The sequence below is a fragment of the Rhinoraja longicauda genome, chromosome 32 (genome assembly GCF_053455715.1).
Source record: "Rhinoraja longicauda isolate Sanriku21f chromosome 32, sRhiLon1.1, whole genome shotgun sequence".
Taxonomy (NCBI): domain Eukaryota; kingdom Metazoa; phylum Chordata; class Chondrichthyes; order Rajiformes; family Arhynchobatidae; genus Rhinoraja; species Rhinoraja longicauda.
Window position 1 is genome coordinate 1,770,850 of NC_135984.1, and position 17,830 is coordinate 1,788,679.

At 46.4% G+C, this 17,830-nt stretch overlaps 1 protein-coding gene across 6 annotated transcripts in view; it reads right to left on the reverse strand.

The window, feature by feature from the left end:
- Positions 1–9,644: 9,644 nt before the first annotated feature.
- Positions 9,645–17,830, reverse strand: part of nlrx1 (NLR family member X1) — a 35,999-nt gene continuing 27,813 nt past the window's right edge. For 5 of the 6 annotated variants that reach the window (XM_078426788.1, XM_078426787.1, XM_078426789.1 and 2 more), the window contains 3 exons: positions 17,068–17,154; positions 15,100–15,351; positions 9,645–13,082 (listed from right to left, as the gene is read on the reverse strand). In XM_078426788.1, the coding sequence (XP_078282914.1) occupies positions 12,764–13,082; positions 15,100–15,351; positions 17,068–17,154 (658 nt within the window). In that variant the 3' untranslated portion in view covers positions 9,645–12,763. The remainder of the gene's footprint in view (positions 13,083–15,099; positions 15,352–17,067; positions 17,155–17,830) is intronic. The other variant, XM_078426790.1, reaches the window with a different exon arrangement.

Genomic DNA, 17,830 nt, shown 5'->3' on the forward strand with positions numbered 1-17,830 from the left:
GTCCCCTCAATGTTCAGATGCTAAACAATCCTCCTTTGTTAGCAAAAAGTAGTGTAAGAAAATAACTGCAGATGCTGGTACAAATCGAAGGTATTTATTCACAAAATGCTGGAGTAATTCAGCAGGTCAGGCATTTACATCGGCTCGGCGATCGCTTCGCTTAACACCTGCGCTCAGTCTGCATTAACCAATCTGATCTCCCGGTGGCTGAGCACTTCAACTCCCCCTCCCATTCCCAGTCTGACCTTTCTGTCATGGGCCTCCTCCAGTGCCATAGTGAGGCCCACCGGAAATTGGAGGAACAGCACCTCATATTTCGCCTGGGCAGCTTGCAGCCCAGCGGTATGAACATTGACTTCTCCAACTTTAGATAGTTCTTCTGTCCCTCTCTTCTCCTCCCCCTTCCCAGATCTCCCACTGTCTTCCTGTCTCCACCTATATCCTTCCTTTGTCCCGCCCCCCTGACATCAGTCTGAAGAAGGGTCTCAACCTAAAACGTCATCCATTCCTTCTCTCCTGAGATGCTGCCTGACCTGCTAAGTTACTCCAGCATTTTGTGAATAAATACCTTCCTTTGTTAGCAAAACCACTGGACTTTGACACAAGCTTTGCCTGAAGAATCCAGATGAATAATTTGCAAATCATATTCAGCCCAGTATTCAACAAATCACAGTTACTGTGTCAGCTTTGCCTTTTTGTGTTTTGTGATGTCTTGAGAGGTCGGGAGCTTTTCTCTTGAAGGTTGGGAGGTGTGGGTGCCGGAAATGAAGACAGAAACGTTCTTGTTTTCAAACTTAAATTCCATATATTTAATCTTTTCCAAAAACAGGTAAACTTAATTGTTTGCAGACAGGTACACAAAACCAAAACAGGTAGTTAAATCAAAACTGTAGCTTGCTGCCTTCTTACAAACTATAACTCAAACACTGCTTCTCTCCCTCTCCCTCTCCCTCTCCCTCTCCCTCTCCCTCTCCCTCTCCCTCTCCCTCTCCCTCTCCCTCTCCCTCTCCCTCTCCCTCTCCCTCTCCCTCTCCCTCTCCCTCTCCCTCTCCCTCTCCCTCTCCCTCTCCCTCTCCCTCTCCCTCTCCCTCTCCCTCTCCCTCTCCCTCTCCCTCTCTGCTCCAGTCGTTGTCTCTCTTTTTAAATACACTGATTCCCTTCCCTTTTAGCTCTCTCACTGAGGCAATCAGCTCATCTGGTTCAGCTGGGCAGCAATCAGTGTCAGCAGCAATCAGTGTCAGCAGCAATCAGTGTCAGCAGCAATCAGTGTCAGCAGGGCAAGCAGCCCTGCTGACTATGGGTTTTGTAGTCTTTTGCTGGCAGCCATGATGGTTTGTAGTCCTTGTTGCATCCACCGGGAGGAAATGTATCTCCCCTCTATGACTCTACCTCTCATGATATCACAGTTTCTATCCAAAGATATGAACAGGACACTGGGTTTCTGCAATTTTGGCAAATACAAAACAGTGATAGGCTATCTGAAGAAGGGATCTGACCTGAAATGTCACCACGTCTTTCTCTCCAGAGATGCTGCCTGACTAGCTGAGTTGCTCCAGCTTTTTGTGTCTATCATCGGTGTAAACCAGCATCTACAGTTCTTTCCTAAAAAACATTGATGGGTGGGTTTATGCCATTTTACATTTAAACTCTTTTGTAATGCTTTTATTCAATAATATCCAAACTTTACCCAAATTAATGTTATTCTTCTTGCAATTTTCTTTATCCTTCTCCTTCGGCCAGCAGATATAGTTTAACATCGACAGCTCCACCTCTCCATCTCCACCGATTGGATTGTGAGCATCCACCCAGTGTGGGCTGTTGAGGGGTCACAGCAACTCCAGTAAAAACGTGAGGCAATGTGTATTGCCCAGTGAGCAATGCAGAGATGAGATCCCCCCCCCATGCCCCCCCCCCATCCCATGCCCCCCCAATCCCATGCCCCCCCAATCCCATGCCCCCCCAATCCCATGCCCCCCCATCCCATGCCCCCCATCCCATGCCCCCCCCATCCCATGCCCCCCCATCCCATGCCCCCCCATCCCATGCCCCCCATCCCATGCCCCCCCATCCCATGCCCCCCCCATCCCATGCCCCCCCCATCCCATGCCCCCCCCATCCCATGCCCCCCCAATCCCATGCCCCCCCCATCCCATGCCCCCCCATCCCATGCCCCCCCATCCCATGCCCCCCCCCAATCCCATGCCCCCCCCACTCCCACAATCATTCCAAACCACTTATCTCATCTGGAGAGATTAATGTTGCCTCTAGGCTTTCATGCACATCCTGTCAGACCAGCTGTAGTTATCTCTGCCTAAATTTACAACACAAAATCCCCCTCGTTTTTGCATATTTCGATTGCCAGATTTAGCTCAGGATTAGCAAACCTTTGGGTTTCATACTGTACCATTAGGACGTCAAGCGTAAGATATATCCGACTTACAGAGGAATATAAGATAGTTGAACAACTAATAAGTCATATTAGTTGAACCAGTAATATAGATTGATTAAGGCAGAGGAGATAAGACACGTTGAGTTTCAGAAAGTATTTAATGAATTGCACTTCAATTGGGAAAGTGGAAGGAGAGGTGTTAAAGGATGGTAAAATAGGCTGACAGGTGGGAGGTAAAATAGGCTGACAGGTGGGAGGTAAAATAGGCTGACAGGTGGGAGGTAAAGATTTAGAGACAAGGAAGTGCAGATGCTGGTTTAACTCAGCGGGTCAGACAGCATCACTGGAGAAAGTTCAGTCTGAAGAAGGGTCTCGACCCGAAACGTTGCCCATTCCTTCTCTCCTGAGATGCTGCCTGACCTGCTGAGTTACTCCAGCATTTTGTGAATAATCACTGGAGAACATGGTTAGGTGACATTTCAGACCAGGATCCTTCTTCAGATGGACCATCACAAAACGTCACCTATCCATGTTCTCCACAGATGCTGCCTGACCCGTTGAGTTACTCCAGCACTCTGTGTCTCTTTTTGGAGAAGGTTTCTTGGAGATAAGTGTTCAGTGGTGACCTCTAGTGGCATGTTGAAAGTTTGGGCGATTTACCAGGAAATAACTGCAAGGATTATAAGAAAATAACTGCAGATGCTGGTACAAATCGATTTATTCACAAAATGCTGGAGTAACTCAGCAGGTCAGGCAGCATCTCGGGAGAGAAGGAATGGGTGGTAGGAGGGCAGGAGAAATCACAGAGGGGGAGCAGCGAGAGAGCATGTTGCTTCCTTCCTTCCTTCCTTCCTTCTCTCCCGAGATGCTGCCTGACCTGCTGAGTTACTCCAGCATTTTGTGAATAAATAACTGCAAGGATTTCAGTTGCACAAGGAGAATGGGGGAATGGAAATTGTTCAACAGGAAGCCGAGAACGTCAAAGACAAACTGAACAGACACTCAAACTGCTTTCTCCAGCAAGTAGGTTGGCAGCTGGAGAGCTATACAATACAATACAATACAATATATCTTTATTGTCATTGTACCCAGGGGTACAACGAGATTGGGAATGCGCCTCCCATACGATGCAATAATTTAAGTAATTTAGACAGCAGCAACCCAACGAAACAAAACAGTTGTAACAGTTTTGGACAGGGTAAAGTGCAAGTTGATCTATGCGTTGTGGCCATCCGGCTCAGCAGGACCGGTTCATAGCAGCTATGGCCCTGGGGATGAAGCTGTTCCTGAGTCTGGAGGTGCGGGCGTAGAAGGCCTTGTATCGTCTGCCCGATGGAAGGAGTTCGAACAGACTGTTGCAGGGGTGTGAAGAGTCTTTGTGGATGCTGGTGACTTTTCTGAGGCATCGTGTGTTGTAGATGCCCTCCAAGTCTGGTAGCTGTGTTCCGATGGCCCTCTGAGCTCTATGGACTACCCGCTGTAGAGCTTTCCTTTCTGCCTCCGTGCAGCTGAGGTACCACACAGGGATGCCATGCGTTAGGATGCTCTCTATGGTGCAGCGGTAGAAGGTCGTCAGCAGCTGTTGGGGTAGACCAGACTTTTTCAGTGTTCTTAAGTAGAACAATCTTTGTTGTGCCTTCTTGACCAGCGCAGCAGTGTTATTGGACCATGTTAGGTCCTCCGAAATGTGAGTGCCCAGAAACTTGAAGCTGGACACTCTCTCCACACTGTCCCCGTTGATAGAGATCGGGGCATATTCCCCGTTATGTGACCTACGGAAGTTGATGATCAGCTCCTTGGTCTTGGTGGTATTTAGGGACAGGTTGTTATCTGAGCACCAGTCCGCCAGGTTCTGCACCTCCGCTCTATAGTTTGTTTCATCCCCATTGGTGATCAGCCCGATCACCGTTGTGTCATCTGCAAACTTGACAATGGTGTTGGTGTCGAATGCAGGAACACAGTCGTGTGTGAAGAGGGAGTAGAGCATGGTGCTCAGAACACAGCCCTGTGGTGTGCCGGTACTCAGGGTGATAGTGGAGGACAGGTGCGGGCCCATTCTCACTGCTTTTTACTGTACCTCACTACATGTGACAATATACTAAACTGTAAATTAATATTAGTTTATAATACAACCAGAGGTTAATATTTTCGACACATGATGTGAAAGAGAGATGCAATCGTATATAAAAGTAACTTTTGAAGACAGCTTGTTCTGCACCTTGACACGGCAAATCAGCAGGTTGAAGAGGGGAAAAGCTGGAGTGAGAATCTAAAGCTGTAAGTGAAGTTGTCATGGGCAGGATGGGCAGGATGGGCAGGATGGGCAGGATGGGCAGGATGGGCTGGATGGGCTGGATGGGCAGGATGGGCTGGATGGGCTGGATGGGCAGGATGGGCAGGATGGGCTGGATGGGCAGGATGGGCAGGATGGGCAGGATGGGCAGGATGGGCTGGATGGGCAGGATGGGCAGGATGGGCAGGATGGGCTGGATGGGCAGGATGGGCAGGATGGCTTATTCCTGTGAAGTTGCTCCATGTCTAGGTTTAAGTTTATCATAATCACATGCACTGAGCTGCAGTCTAAAGCTTTGTTTTGCATGCTATCCAAACAGATCAGCTATGCATTCGAAAGAGAGTTAGATATAGTTAGGGCTAGCGGGATCAAGGGGTGTGGGGAGAGGGCAGGAACGGGGTACTGATTGTGGATGATCAGCCATGATCACATTAAATGCTGGCTCGAAGGACTGAATGGCCTACTCCTGCACCAATTGTCGATATATCTTTGTATCTACCATACAGAGATACAATCAGTTCAAACGCAAGTACAATGAATAGAGTGAAGATACAGAGTGCAGAATATAGTTCTCAGCATCGTAGCGCATCAATTCCTGAGACAAAGTGCAATATCCCTCGTGGGGTAGAGATCATAAGTTCATGTGATAGGAGCAGAATTAGGCCATTTGGCCCATCAAGTCAACTCCATCATTTGGATGGGTCATGGCTGATCTATCTCTCCCTCCTAATCCCATTCTCCTCCCCATAACCCTGTCCTTTATCGGCACTGTGTTCACATTTACACGACTAATATATTATTCAGTAACCTTTACGCCGCCAGAGGGGATTGTGATCTCTGAGATACGAGGACCCAATGCTGTGTTCAAATTCCCAGTGGATCGCAGTGACCGGAGATTACATGGAATGTTGTGTTGGTAACCTTGGATCTCAATGTTTTGCTCAATAGAAAGGCTCCAAGAAATGTCACAAGTAAAGAACTATTGTAATGAAAAATCATTGGCATTTAATCGCCTTGATGCAGTTGGGCAGCTATGAAGAATGTTGGCAATTGTAACAGCAGCAATCAGTACATTGCGTCACTAGTTACAAATATTAAATCCTGGAGACCTGATTCAAGCTAAATGGGTAAGTAGTAAAAAAAATCTACATTGGCTAGAAGATTGGCAAGAGCCTTCTCCCTATTGTAACAGTGTGTGTAGCACTAAAGCCATTTTATTTATCCGACATTCCCCCCCCCCCCCATCCTTCCACTCACCTACACGCCAGGGGCAATTGACAGTGGCCAAACCTCAACAACCTGTGGTATGTGGGAGGAGACTGGAGCACCTGGAGGAAACCCACATGGTCACATGCAACAGAGGTCAGGATTGAACCTGGGTTATTGGAGCAGTAAAACAGCAGCACTCCTCGCTGCAGCACTATGCTGTGAGGGTTGGCAGCTGTGAATGCCCAGTCAATAGACAATAGGTGCAGGAGGAGGCCATTCGGCCCTTCGAGCCAGCACCACCATTCAATGTGATCATGGCTGATCATTCTTAATCAGTACCCCGTTCCTGCCTTCTCCCCATACCCCCTGACTCCGCTATCCTTTCTCCAACCTTTCTCCAATCTCCAATCTACCCTTTCTGTCCAAAGTTTTGGAACGTGCTGTAGCTTCCCAACTCAAATACCACCTCTCTACCAATAACCTGTGTGAAACTTTCCAATCCGGATTCCGCTCCAACCACTGTACTGAAACTGCGCTCCTCAAAATCACAAACGACCTTCTCCTCTCCTCCGACGCTGGCAACCTCAACATCCTCATCCTACTTGACCTCAGCGCCGCCTTTGACACCATAAATCACTCCATTCTCCTCACCCAACTTGAAACCTCCTTTAACATCACCGGGACAGCCCTATCCTGGTTCAAATCTTACCTCTCTGACAGACACCAGTTCATCTCCATTAACAACTGTAAATCCCCCACCGCTCCCCTCCCCCAAGGTGTCCCCCAAGGCTCAGTCCTTGGCCCCCTCCTCTTCACCTGTTCCCCCTTGGTCAATTAATCCGCCGTCATGGTCTCAACTTCCACTGCTTCGCCGATGATATCCAGCTCCTCATCTCCACCAAGTCAATCTCCCCCACCACACACTCTACACTGACAAACTGCATCACTGAAATAAAATCTTGGCTTCAATCAAATTTCCTCAAACTCAATTGCAACAAATCTGAAATCATCATCATTGGTCCAAAAACGCTCACCAAATCCACCCAAAACTTCATCCTCAACATTGATGGTCTCCCAGTATCCACCTCACCTCACATCCGGAATCTTGGAATCATCTTTGATCAAACCCTCTCCTTCGACAAACACATCAAACACATCACAAAGACAGCCTTCTTCCACCTCAAAAACATTGCCCGTCTCCGTCCATCCCTCTCCTCCACAGCTGCAGAAACCCTCATCCACGCCTTCATCACCTCCCGTCTGGACTACTGCAACAGCCTCCTCTATGGCACACCCTCAAAAATCATCAGTAAACTTCAATACATTCAAAACTCCGCTGCCCGTCTACTCACCCACACCCCGATCCGTGACCATATCACCCCCGTCCTTTACAAACTCCACTGGCTCCCCATCCCCCAGAGAATCCAGTACAAAATCCTCCTCATAACCTACAAAGCCCTCCATAACCTGGCCCCATCCTACCTGACCGACCTCCTCCACAGGCACACTCCCACCTGCACCCTCCGCTCTGCTGCTGCCAATCTCCTATCCCCCCACATCCGGACCAAACTCAGATCCTGGGGGGACAGGGCTTTCTCCATCGCTGCTCCCACCCTATGGAACTCACTACCCCAAACCGTTAGAGACTCCTCCACACTCACCACATTCAAAACATCACTGAAGTCTCACCTGTTCAGTACTGCCTTCAACCACTGAAGGTCACCTCACCTTCTGTCTCCTTTCTCTGTTCGTTTACTTATTTACTTATTTATCTATTTATTCATTTCCCTATGTTCTCTAAATCCCTGTAAAGCGTCTTTGAGTATATGAAAAGCGCTATATAAATGTAATGCATTATTATTATTATTATCCTTAAGAGCTCTATCTAGCTCTCTCTTGAATGCATTCAGAGAATTGGCCTCCACTGCCTTCTGAGGCAGAGTGCCCAGGGGAGATGAACAGAACCAGCCAGCGCCCTGAACCAGTACACCTTGCCACGTGTCATTGTAGCTGTCTTTCATGAATTCATCGTAATTTATTGTGATGAAAATTTGTGTTGTTAATTTGGTCTGAATTTTAAAGACTCCTTAAATAGTTTGGATTAAAATGGCACTTGATCTGTGTGAATTTAGGTTAAGAAATCATTCCAATTCCTATTCCCACACATGCACTGTGTTGCTTCGGATGCAAGAAAAATCTGGGAGTGCCAGCATTTATCTTTCATGTCCAACTGCTGACGAGAACATTACTCTGATCTCCCTTCCTGTTGTGAGGAGCTTGCACTGTGCTGTCAAAGGAAAATTCTTATCAGTGACAATGCAAGAACATCCAATTCGTTTCCACATCAGGATAGTGAGTAGCTTGGAGCCGGCAGAACGCTCTCGATTCTGCTGCCATTGTCTATCCAGCAGTTAAGACTTTGGGACACACTATCACTGCCGCACAAACCAATCTCAGCCATGCCCAAGTCTGAAGAAGGGTCTTGACCCCAAATGTCACTTATGTTCTCCAGGAAAGCTGCCCGACCCGCTGAGTTACTCCAGCACCTTGTGTCTTTTTTCCCGAGCCGTGTCATGTTGTGATTTAATACACAAGCTCCTGTCTGGGTGCAGCACGGAGAGGAAGGGAAGAAATGTGTAGGATGGACCATTTAGGACTGAGATGAGGAAAAACCATTTCACCCAGAATTGTGAGTCTGTGGAATTCTCCTGTGGTTGGAGTTCCCAAATCGATCTCCAGCCAGAGACCGCCAGCTCCACGATGTTAGGCCGCAGCGCAGATGGAGGTACCATACGGGGAAAAAGTCGCATCAACGTCGAGGTAAGAGATTGAAAAGTTTCCCCCAAACCACCCCCCCACCCACCCACATAAAACAAACTAAAGAACACAAAAACACACATTTAACACAAAGAAGGGACGGACAGACAGTCTGAGGCAGCCATTGCTGGCGCTACCCGGTGGAAACTTGATCTTTCTTTTAAACTAGCTGATCTTTGCAGTCAAAATATGAGGATTAAAAAAATTATATCAAGCACTGACTTAGTCTCAGAAAGGTCTGTGTTATCAGTACCACCAGTGACAGTCTCAGAAAGGTCTGTGTTATCAGTACCACCAGTGACAGTCTCAGAAAGGTCTGTGTTATCAGTACCACCAGTGACAGTCTCAGAAAGGTCTGTGTTATCAGTACCACCAGTGACCTTGCAGGATGCCCCATGCAGTTCTTCTATTGGGGCCCAAGCTTTTTCCTTTCTCGCCCGAGATGGAAACCATGGTGGTTTGCCAGGAACCGAGACAGAGAGGTGGGGCAGCCCAAACCCGAGGGCCAGATACCTTTAGCCATCATGAGCAAAGACCACCTCTGGAACAGTTTTGTGACATGGCTAAAAAAACTGGTTCCAGGTGGAGAGGTCAAAAGGCACTGGAGGTCCTGAAAGAGTTACAGGTATTTCAGGAGGAGAGGTGCCCACCTGGGCATGATTTCAGCAGACATGGCTCACCCGCCGTGGAACCCGCCCAGAGAGGGAAGCCCAGCGAGTTGCAGTCGTACCAAAATCACGCTCAATCCTCAGTGTTTCCAATAGATACAAAAAATGCAACAATCAACAAAATGCCCCCATGCTTCTCAACAATGGGGGCAACACAACACATGGTGCTGGGCTGGCGAGGAGTGATGTTTAGACACATCCCAAGATTGTGAAAGATATTACAAGTATACAAATAATTTATACATTACAAACGGCTTTATTGGAATGAAGGAGATAACTTTATTTTCAAGTTGCAAAAATTGGACTGGGGTGAAATTCCTTGCATTAGAACAGGTAAAACATTCTGTAATGAAGTCCTGTGCCAGCTTGGTGTGTGTGAAGGGGAGAAGGACTGAGATGTGATATTTCCCAAAGCCTGTAACCGTTGCCACCTGCAATAGGAACAGTTTCCTTCCACAATCATCCACACTATCCCAACATGGATACGTTCAGCTGTTTCCTCACTGACAACAAATCCAAATCCGGAGAATTTGTTTCACTGGAATTGCAGGAACATATCCACAATACCAAACTTTTCTCCATTAATTCATTGGTGAGATGTGGGCTTTACTGACGACAGCACTGCATTTATTCAAGCCCATTTCTCAATGCCCTTGAACTATGCCTTACTTGGCCATTACATAGGACAGTTAATAATCTCTAACATTGGTGATCGGGAGTCACAGAAAGACCAGACCAGGTAATGTACCAGATCTTCTTCCCAAGGACATTACATAACTCCGGGATTATAAAACCCCTTGTCTGCAGGAAAATTTGTTCCATAGTTACACATTACAACATAAAATCGACCAAGGCTTTGGATTGTACAAGTGTACAGATGTTGAGGGAAGGAGTAATGGCCAGATAGATGTGGGGTGAAACAGCACACTTACTTTCAAAATTCAGTTGCATGCAAGGTTTTGGCTTCTAGCACTAGGGGGCATCATTGCCCACGTCAGTGTTCTCTCCATTATTGCTGTCTCACCTGCCGTGGGCAGGAGGTTTAAAGTGCTGTGCTTTGTTGTTACTGTCACACCAAGGACTGTAAGAAAATCATAGTGCAAATCCCAGTGCTTCAAACTGCTCGGTCAATGTGACTATTGTCAAGATACCATTTCACATATTGCAGTTGTGTGCTAAATGAACTGTAGCTGCAATATTGAATTGGTAAGATCATCTATTCTTCAAAAACCTGATGGAAAGCAAAGATTCATCTCTTGTATCGTGCCTCATCTAGCCAACAAACAAATAGCCACACAGTTCAGGAGGCTGCAGAAACCAGCTCTGTCTGAGCAATCACGTTCTTATAGGGATGTTCTAATCTATTTAGGCTGCCATAGAGAAAGTGCTACAGGGGTCAACGGGTTGGGCAGCATCTGTGGAGAACATGGATGGGTGGCGTTTTGGGTTGGGACCTTCTTCAGACATTGTTTTGTAAATCCGCATCTGTAATTCCTTGCTTCTCTATTTAGATATCTGCTGGGTTTGGACAGAAATATGATCCTCCCCTGCACTGCCTGGTTATGAAGAGGAGGGGGGAGAAAGAGGGAATGTGCCCTCACTTGGGGAATGAATAGGGATCATCCATTGCCAAGGGGCATGCAACTGGCACGATGCTCAAACTTTAAGAATGAGGAAACAACCCTAAAATAAACTATGTAGGAGAGAACTACAGATGCCGGTTTAAATCGAAGATAGACACAAAATGCTGGAGTAACAGTGGATCAGGCAGCATCTCTGGAGAGAAGGAACGGATGACATTTCGGGTTGAGACCCTTCTTCAGACTGGTCTCAACCAGAGATGCTGTCTGTCCCGCTGAGTTACTCCAGCATTTTTGACTATCTTCCCAAACTAAACTACCTGGACATAGAATCTCAAGAGGAATATGCCCTGTAAGGAATTGTGACACTAATCCATGTTTACCTCCTTGATCTTGTGATTTTGTTTCAAACGTGTCCTGTGAATTACGAGGAAAGAATCAATTAAAGAAGGAAGAGTGCGGAGATGTCTCCTGAGCAGTAACTCGGTGGGATGGAGTCGGCCCCAGTGAAGGGCACAGCTGGGGGAACGACCAGGGCAGAGACTCTTGTGCTGGGCTCCTGGGCGCTCAGCGATCCCCGCATATTAACACTATCCTACACACACTAGGGACAATTTTTACATACACCAAGCCAATTAACCTACAAACCTGTATGTCTTTGGAGTTGGAGGAAACCGAAGATCTCGGAGAAAACCCAAGCAGGTCACGGGGAGAACGTACAAACTCTGTACAGACAGCACCCGTAGTCGGGATGGAACCCGGGTCTCTGGCGCTGCAAGCGTTGTAAGGCAGCAACTCTACCGCTGTGCCACCATGCCCGCTCTCGGAGAACGTGTTCATGGATGTGTTATTACCAGTCATCCAGCCTTACTATTGGTTTCACTGTCAATTATCACCCTCACATTCTCCAATATGGTATTTTAAACACCACACACAAATATATGAATGTCCAATGATTTTATCCCCAAGACTCCCTCAGCAACTTCCCAGAAGTTCAATTAAATTCCTGAAAATTGAAGAATAGTCTCGGAGAGTTGACTACCTTTTAACAGAGGGCGAGCAGGAGGGATGGAAAATATCTTTTAGCATTTCAACTAGTTTTAGAAACTGCTCTATGGTAGAAACTACCATATATTTCCTTTCCTAACTTTGATAAAACATTAGAAAAATGTGGAGGGGTTTAGTGGGTCAGACAGCAGAATTCCATCAGCAGTTGGTTTTTGGCTCAAGATTCCTACACCTGCAGTCCCTTGCATCTCTAAATTCTGCATCCAGGTGTGCTGTTGAAAATGTAACCTGCCCCTGTAACCTAATCCCTTCATGGTGAGATGGCTCCCTTGTCAAATGCTCCTATTCACACTAGGGATCAGAGTATGGAGACATGTCCTCTCATAAGTCCACCCTGCCTCCAATTCCACCCCCTCCCCTGTGTACCCTAACATGTACACACAGGACTTTGCAGCATCATTGAGGACTCACCAGGATTCTAATCAACTACAACCCTCAGGTAAGTACTTAGTTGAAGGTTGAAGAAGGGTCTCGACCCAAAACGTTGCCCATTCCTTCTCTCCTGAAATGCTGCCAGACCGGTTGAGTTACTCCAGCATTTTGTGAATAAATACCTTCGATTTGTACCAGCATCTGCAGTTATTTTCTTATACAACCCTCAGGTAAGCACTTTCCTCTCTCAGTCCACCTTTGCCCAATGAGGGATGGCAGATGGATAGGATGGCATGCAGCTTATTCATCACAATATAATAGTCTCTCTATAAGACTACAGAGGTGAGCGTGCTGCCCAGACCCAAGCTTATTTCCTTTGCTGCTGTGCTTGTTTCACCAGGTACTCAAACTGCTTTTGAGCCTGCAGGATTCTCAGCCTTTTCCAGGGGTTGGCGGTCCGCTGCCAACTGTAGTGGAGGTCGTTCTGCAGGAGCTTCAGGTAATCAGCGGCACTCTGCTTGTCCTGGTTCATGGCGTTCAACGCTGTGTTCTTCAGGATCAGTGTCCAGTGCATTGAGTCATTCGACGCTTCTGTGATAGAAACCAGCACATTCACTCCTTCCCCGGCCTGATTGAGCTCCTGCAACTTCTGCTTTCCATCGTCACTGATCTCATTCAAGTAAAGGCTAAGGAAACATAATGGGCCGAGGTTATTCATAGAAACATAGACAATAGGTGCAGGATAAGACCATTCAGCCCTTCGAGCCATTCAATATGATCATGGCTGATCATCCAAAATCAGTACCCCGTTCCTACTTTCTCCCCATATCCCTTGATTCCGTTAGCCCTCAGAGCTATAACTAACTCGCTCCTGAATACATCAAGAGTTAATTAAGTTCCATTAATGATGGCACTTATTCAGGACAATAAGTGGTATTGACTTGTTGACTTGCCATAACTATAACACAACAAAACCTAAGACATTTCACAAGAAGAAAACAGACTGAGATAAGTGAGTGCATCAAAAGCTATGGACAATGGAGCAAGTGGTCCAGGAATCGAGGAGTGTGGGACAAACTTGTAGGGTCAGGAAGATGTGGCTACTGATGGTGGGACAAGTGTTGTGATCCTAGAATTGGAAGGTGAAAAGATTGCAGAGGTTTTGCAGGATTTTATAGCTGTTTGAATTATTCATGGCTAATTTTGCAGCATCAATGGTGATGGCCAGAAAACCAACCTCTTAGCCACCACATATACCACTGGACAATGTAACTGCAAAGGCAGCACAGCCATTTCTGAGTGGATGAACAACATTGTTTACTGAGGGCACAGAATTACACAATCACTGCTGCCATTGCATTGATGATGGAACTCGGATAGGACAGGTTTAGAGGGATATGGGGTAAACACAGGCAAGTGGGACTAGTGTAGATGGGCATGTTGGTTTATGCGGGAAAGTTGGGCCGAAGGGCCTGTTTCCATACTGTATGACTAGGACTCTATGATTAAAAAAACATTGACTAGAAATTATTGCCTGCTCTTGGTTGCCCTTGAGAAGGTGATTATGGATTGCCTTCTTGGATTCCCAATCCTCCTGCTGTGTGTGAATCATCACCATGGACACATGAAACTTAGACAGTAAGGCACAGGAACGTTTAAAGTGGAAGCGCATAGAAACAACTATTTTATACAGAGGATGTTGAATCTCTGGAATTTGGCACCTCAGAATGTTGTGGAGGCTGGATGAATGGATGCACAAGGTGGAGGAAGATACACTTTTTAAAGAAATAAAATGAGGGAATTGCATGCAATGGGGGACAAGGCATGGAGGTGGTGTTGAGGCTGGTATTGATGAGCTGTCATCATGGTGAATGGCAAGGTAGACTCCAGGGACCCAGCGGTCCGCCACCATTCTTATTTCCCCGTGTGGCATGGAGGTTTACTGGCATGACGCCGGTAAGGAGGACTATGAATCTGTGGAGACACTAAGGGAATGTTGTTTCTGCTGCTTAGATTAGACCACATAAAGGTAAGAGGAGGTTTTAGAAGAGATGTTCAAAAATACAAAGCGGTTTTGGTAATGTAAGGGCAGGCTTCAATAGCAAAAGGATTGGCCTCCAGAGGACAGATTAGTGAAGTTTAGCCAAAACCATAAATCAAAGGAGACAAGGAGAATGAAAGAATGACGTATCGACCCGGTAAGATCTGGAGTATGTAGGAAGGAACTACAGATGCTGGTTGAAATCGAAGGTAGACACAAAAAGCTGGAGTAACTCAGCGGAACAGGCAGCATCTCTGGAGAGAAGGAATGAATGGGTGATATTTCGGGTTGAGACCCTTCTTCAGACTGGCCCAGTCTGAAGAAGGGTCGACCTGAAACATCACCCATTCCTTCTCTCCAGAGATGCTGCCTGTCCCGCTGAGTTACTCCAGCTTTTTCTGTCTATGATCTGAAGTAGGCGGTTTGAAAGGGCGGTGAAAACTAATTCAGCAGGGACATCAAAGGGAAAGAAAATTACAGGGATTTGGAAAGGAATTTAAATTATTTTTACATTTCAAAAGAGATGAGTGTGACCAAGTTAGTAGCTCTGAAGGAGAAGACAGAGGCATAGTGGGCCAAATGCCCTCCATCTCAGCTGTATTATTCCTGGTTTGTACAAAGATAAAGGGTGAATCGAATCTGAAAACGTTGCCACTACTCACTGGACCTTTTCCAGCGTTGGATGTTCTTTAACCATCTCCACAAGGATCGCTGCACCAGCATCAGTAATGTGGTTACTGGCGAGGTTGATCTCCTGTAGACTGGTGTTATCCCTGAGATATGGGGCAAGGATTCCCAGACCATCATCTCCAAGTGATGCATGAAGGAGGGACAGGTGAGAAATGCTGCGGTTCTGCGTGATGGAGGGTCCAATGCAGCTAATTGCAGCCTCTGACAACAAATTGCGACTAAGCCTGAAGGTTAGACAAGGATCACAAATTACACCCCAGAATAAATCTGAATATTTGAGTTTCTCAATGAGGACAGGTAATTCTCTTTACAGTTACAGACAATGGTCAGCCAACTATTTAACAGTCCAGTGACCAATCATATCCGGCACGGGATTCTTTGTAACTTTGTCCGTGCCCTTTATGTGGTGACTCTTTGCATACCTTGGGTGTGCAAGCAAAGAATTTCACTATGGCTTGTCACATGTGACAATAAAGTATCATCATCATCATCATCATCATCATCATCCATCATATACGAGAGCACGTCTTCTAGATGACAAGTCTCTGATTCACTGTTCCGGAGTGTCTGAGTTCTACTGCAATTCCCACCACTTCCCAATCCATCCATGGTCAAAGTTGAAGGTCAACACCAGAGCAACAGTGAGATCAAGTCTTGATCCTAAAATTCCCAACGGTTGTCAGTAAATGTACCGGAGTATGAGTGAGCTTCACTTGTTTAGTTTAGTTTAGGTTAGAGGTATAGCATGGAAACAGGCCCTCTGGCCCACCGAGTCCGTGCCGACCAGCGACGCCTGTGTACCAACACTACTCCACACACTAGGGACAACTTACTATCTTTACTGAAGCCAATTAACCCACAAACCTTCACATCTTTGGAGTGTGGAAAGAAACTGGAGCACCCGGAGAAAACCCAGGGAGAACATACAAACTCCGTACAGACAGTACCGTGGTCAGGATGGTACCCAGGTCTCTGGCACTGTGAGGCAGCAGCACTACGTGTGTATCATGTGGTATTCAAAAATTAAAGGCAGAGGGAAAGGAAAAGGTCACTAACTACCTCTCCTCAACCCCACGCTCCTAATCTGTCCCCATTTCCATCCTTCCCCCCACTGGCCTTCACATCCATCGCCTGTGTGGGAGGGAGCTCTGAGCCCAGACTGGTCTAATCATCCGTCTCCATACACATCTTAGACTCCATACACCAGATGTCATGGTCTTACTCGAGAACGGGGGATGATAAACAACAACAACATTTCCCCTCTCCACTACCCACTCCTTTGCTTCACCTCAGTGTGAAAAGTCCAAATAAAACGTTTGGCAAATTTTAAGAATAATTGAAAAGAATAATTGTTCGCTCAAAAAGATTCTCAGGAGAAAAAAAAGATTCCACTCACTCTCGATCCTGGGCACATATTGACCACATGATCGATAACCCATTAATAATGCCCATTAAATCAGCATCACAAGGAAACAGTCTCATTTTATCTTCATGTAAACCTCAAGGTATTTCTTTTTTTTAAAGAAAAACTCCTGGAAAATCAAACCTACAATATTAGTCCATTTACATCATTGTCCTTCCCAGAGTGAGGATTTCATTTGTAAAAAAACAGAATTACAATCAATCCCTCTCTGCCCTTGGAGAAGGAACTTTCAGAACTCGTGTGCCAGTAAGGGCAAGCACAGCAGGAGATGCCCACTGCCGGGTGTGGGGGCTCAAAGGGCAACGTTGGAGGTTAGCGACACCAGCTGCCCTTGGAGCTGAGCGAGGCTGAGTAACCCGCATTGTAGACGGACCTGGCTACAGCCACGGTGCATTTGGGTAGATGACCTATGTTGCTCCGTACAAAGTGCAGAAAAACAACTCAGCCTTTTAAACCAAAATCTTAGATCACGGAAGACAAAGGAGTAAGATTTATCATGAACCAAGATCTGTCTTACCATAGCTTTTCAATTGCACAATTTGGATCCAGTAGCAGATTGCCAATCTCTCTCCAGGCACCAAGTCCTAAATTGTTGAACTGCAAGCTGCAATAAAAAGTAGATTCATTTTAATTTAGAAAATAAATGACAATGTTCAAAGAATCAAAAATGACCAAAACAATCTTTTGTGCAGGGTGGTGAATCTGTGGAATTCATCGCCACACAAGGCTGTGGAGGCCACGTCAAATGATATTTTTAGTGGAGATTGATACGTTGTTGATTAGTGCGGGTGTCAGGGGTTATGGGGAGAAGGCAGGAGAATGGGGTTAAGGGGGAAAGATAGATCAGCCAGGATTGAATGGCGGAGAAGTCTTCAAGGGCTGAATGGCCTAATTCTGCTCCTAGAACTTATGAAAAACCAAAAAGGTTGTCAACAGTTTGGAGAGGGAAAGAGGGGGAGAGTTTGTGGTCCATGAGAAGTATCCTGAAGATGGAACATCAGGCTCCACAGGTTCTACCCACCCTTGTGCCAAACCCATTGCTAATGAGAATGGAGCCGAGTCAGTGTTGGCAGATGATTTGGTCAAGAGGCCCATATTGAGACATCTCAGCACGACTGTTAACATGCAGCTCTGCATTAAAGAGAACTGATAATGATGACAGTATTGTGGTCTAATAGAATCTTTCAAGAAAAAGAGTTGGCTTTTCAGGGAGTTGACGTTTCACCAGCTCTGTATGCATGTAGCTTTCACAAGGCTGAAAACAACAGCATTTCGATTGC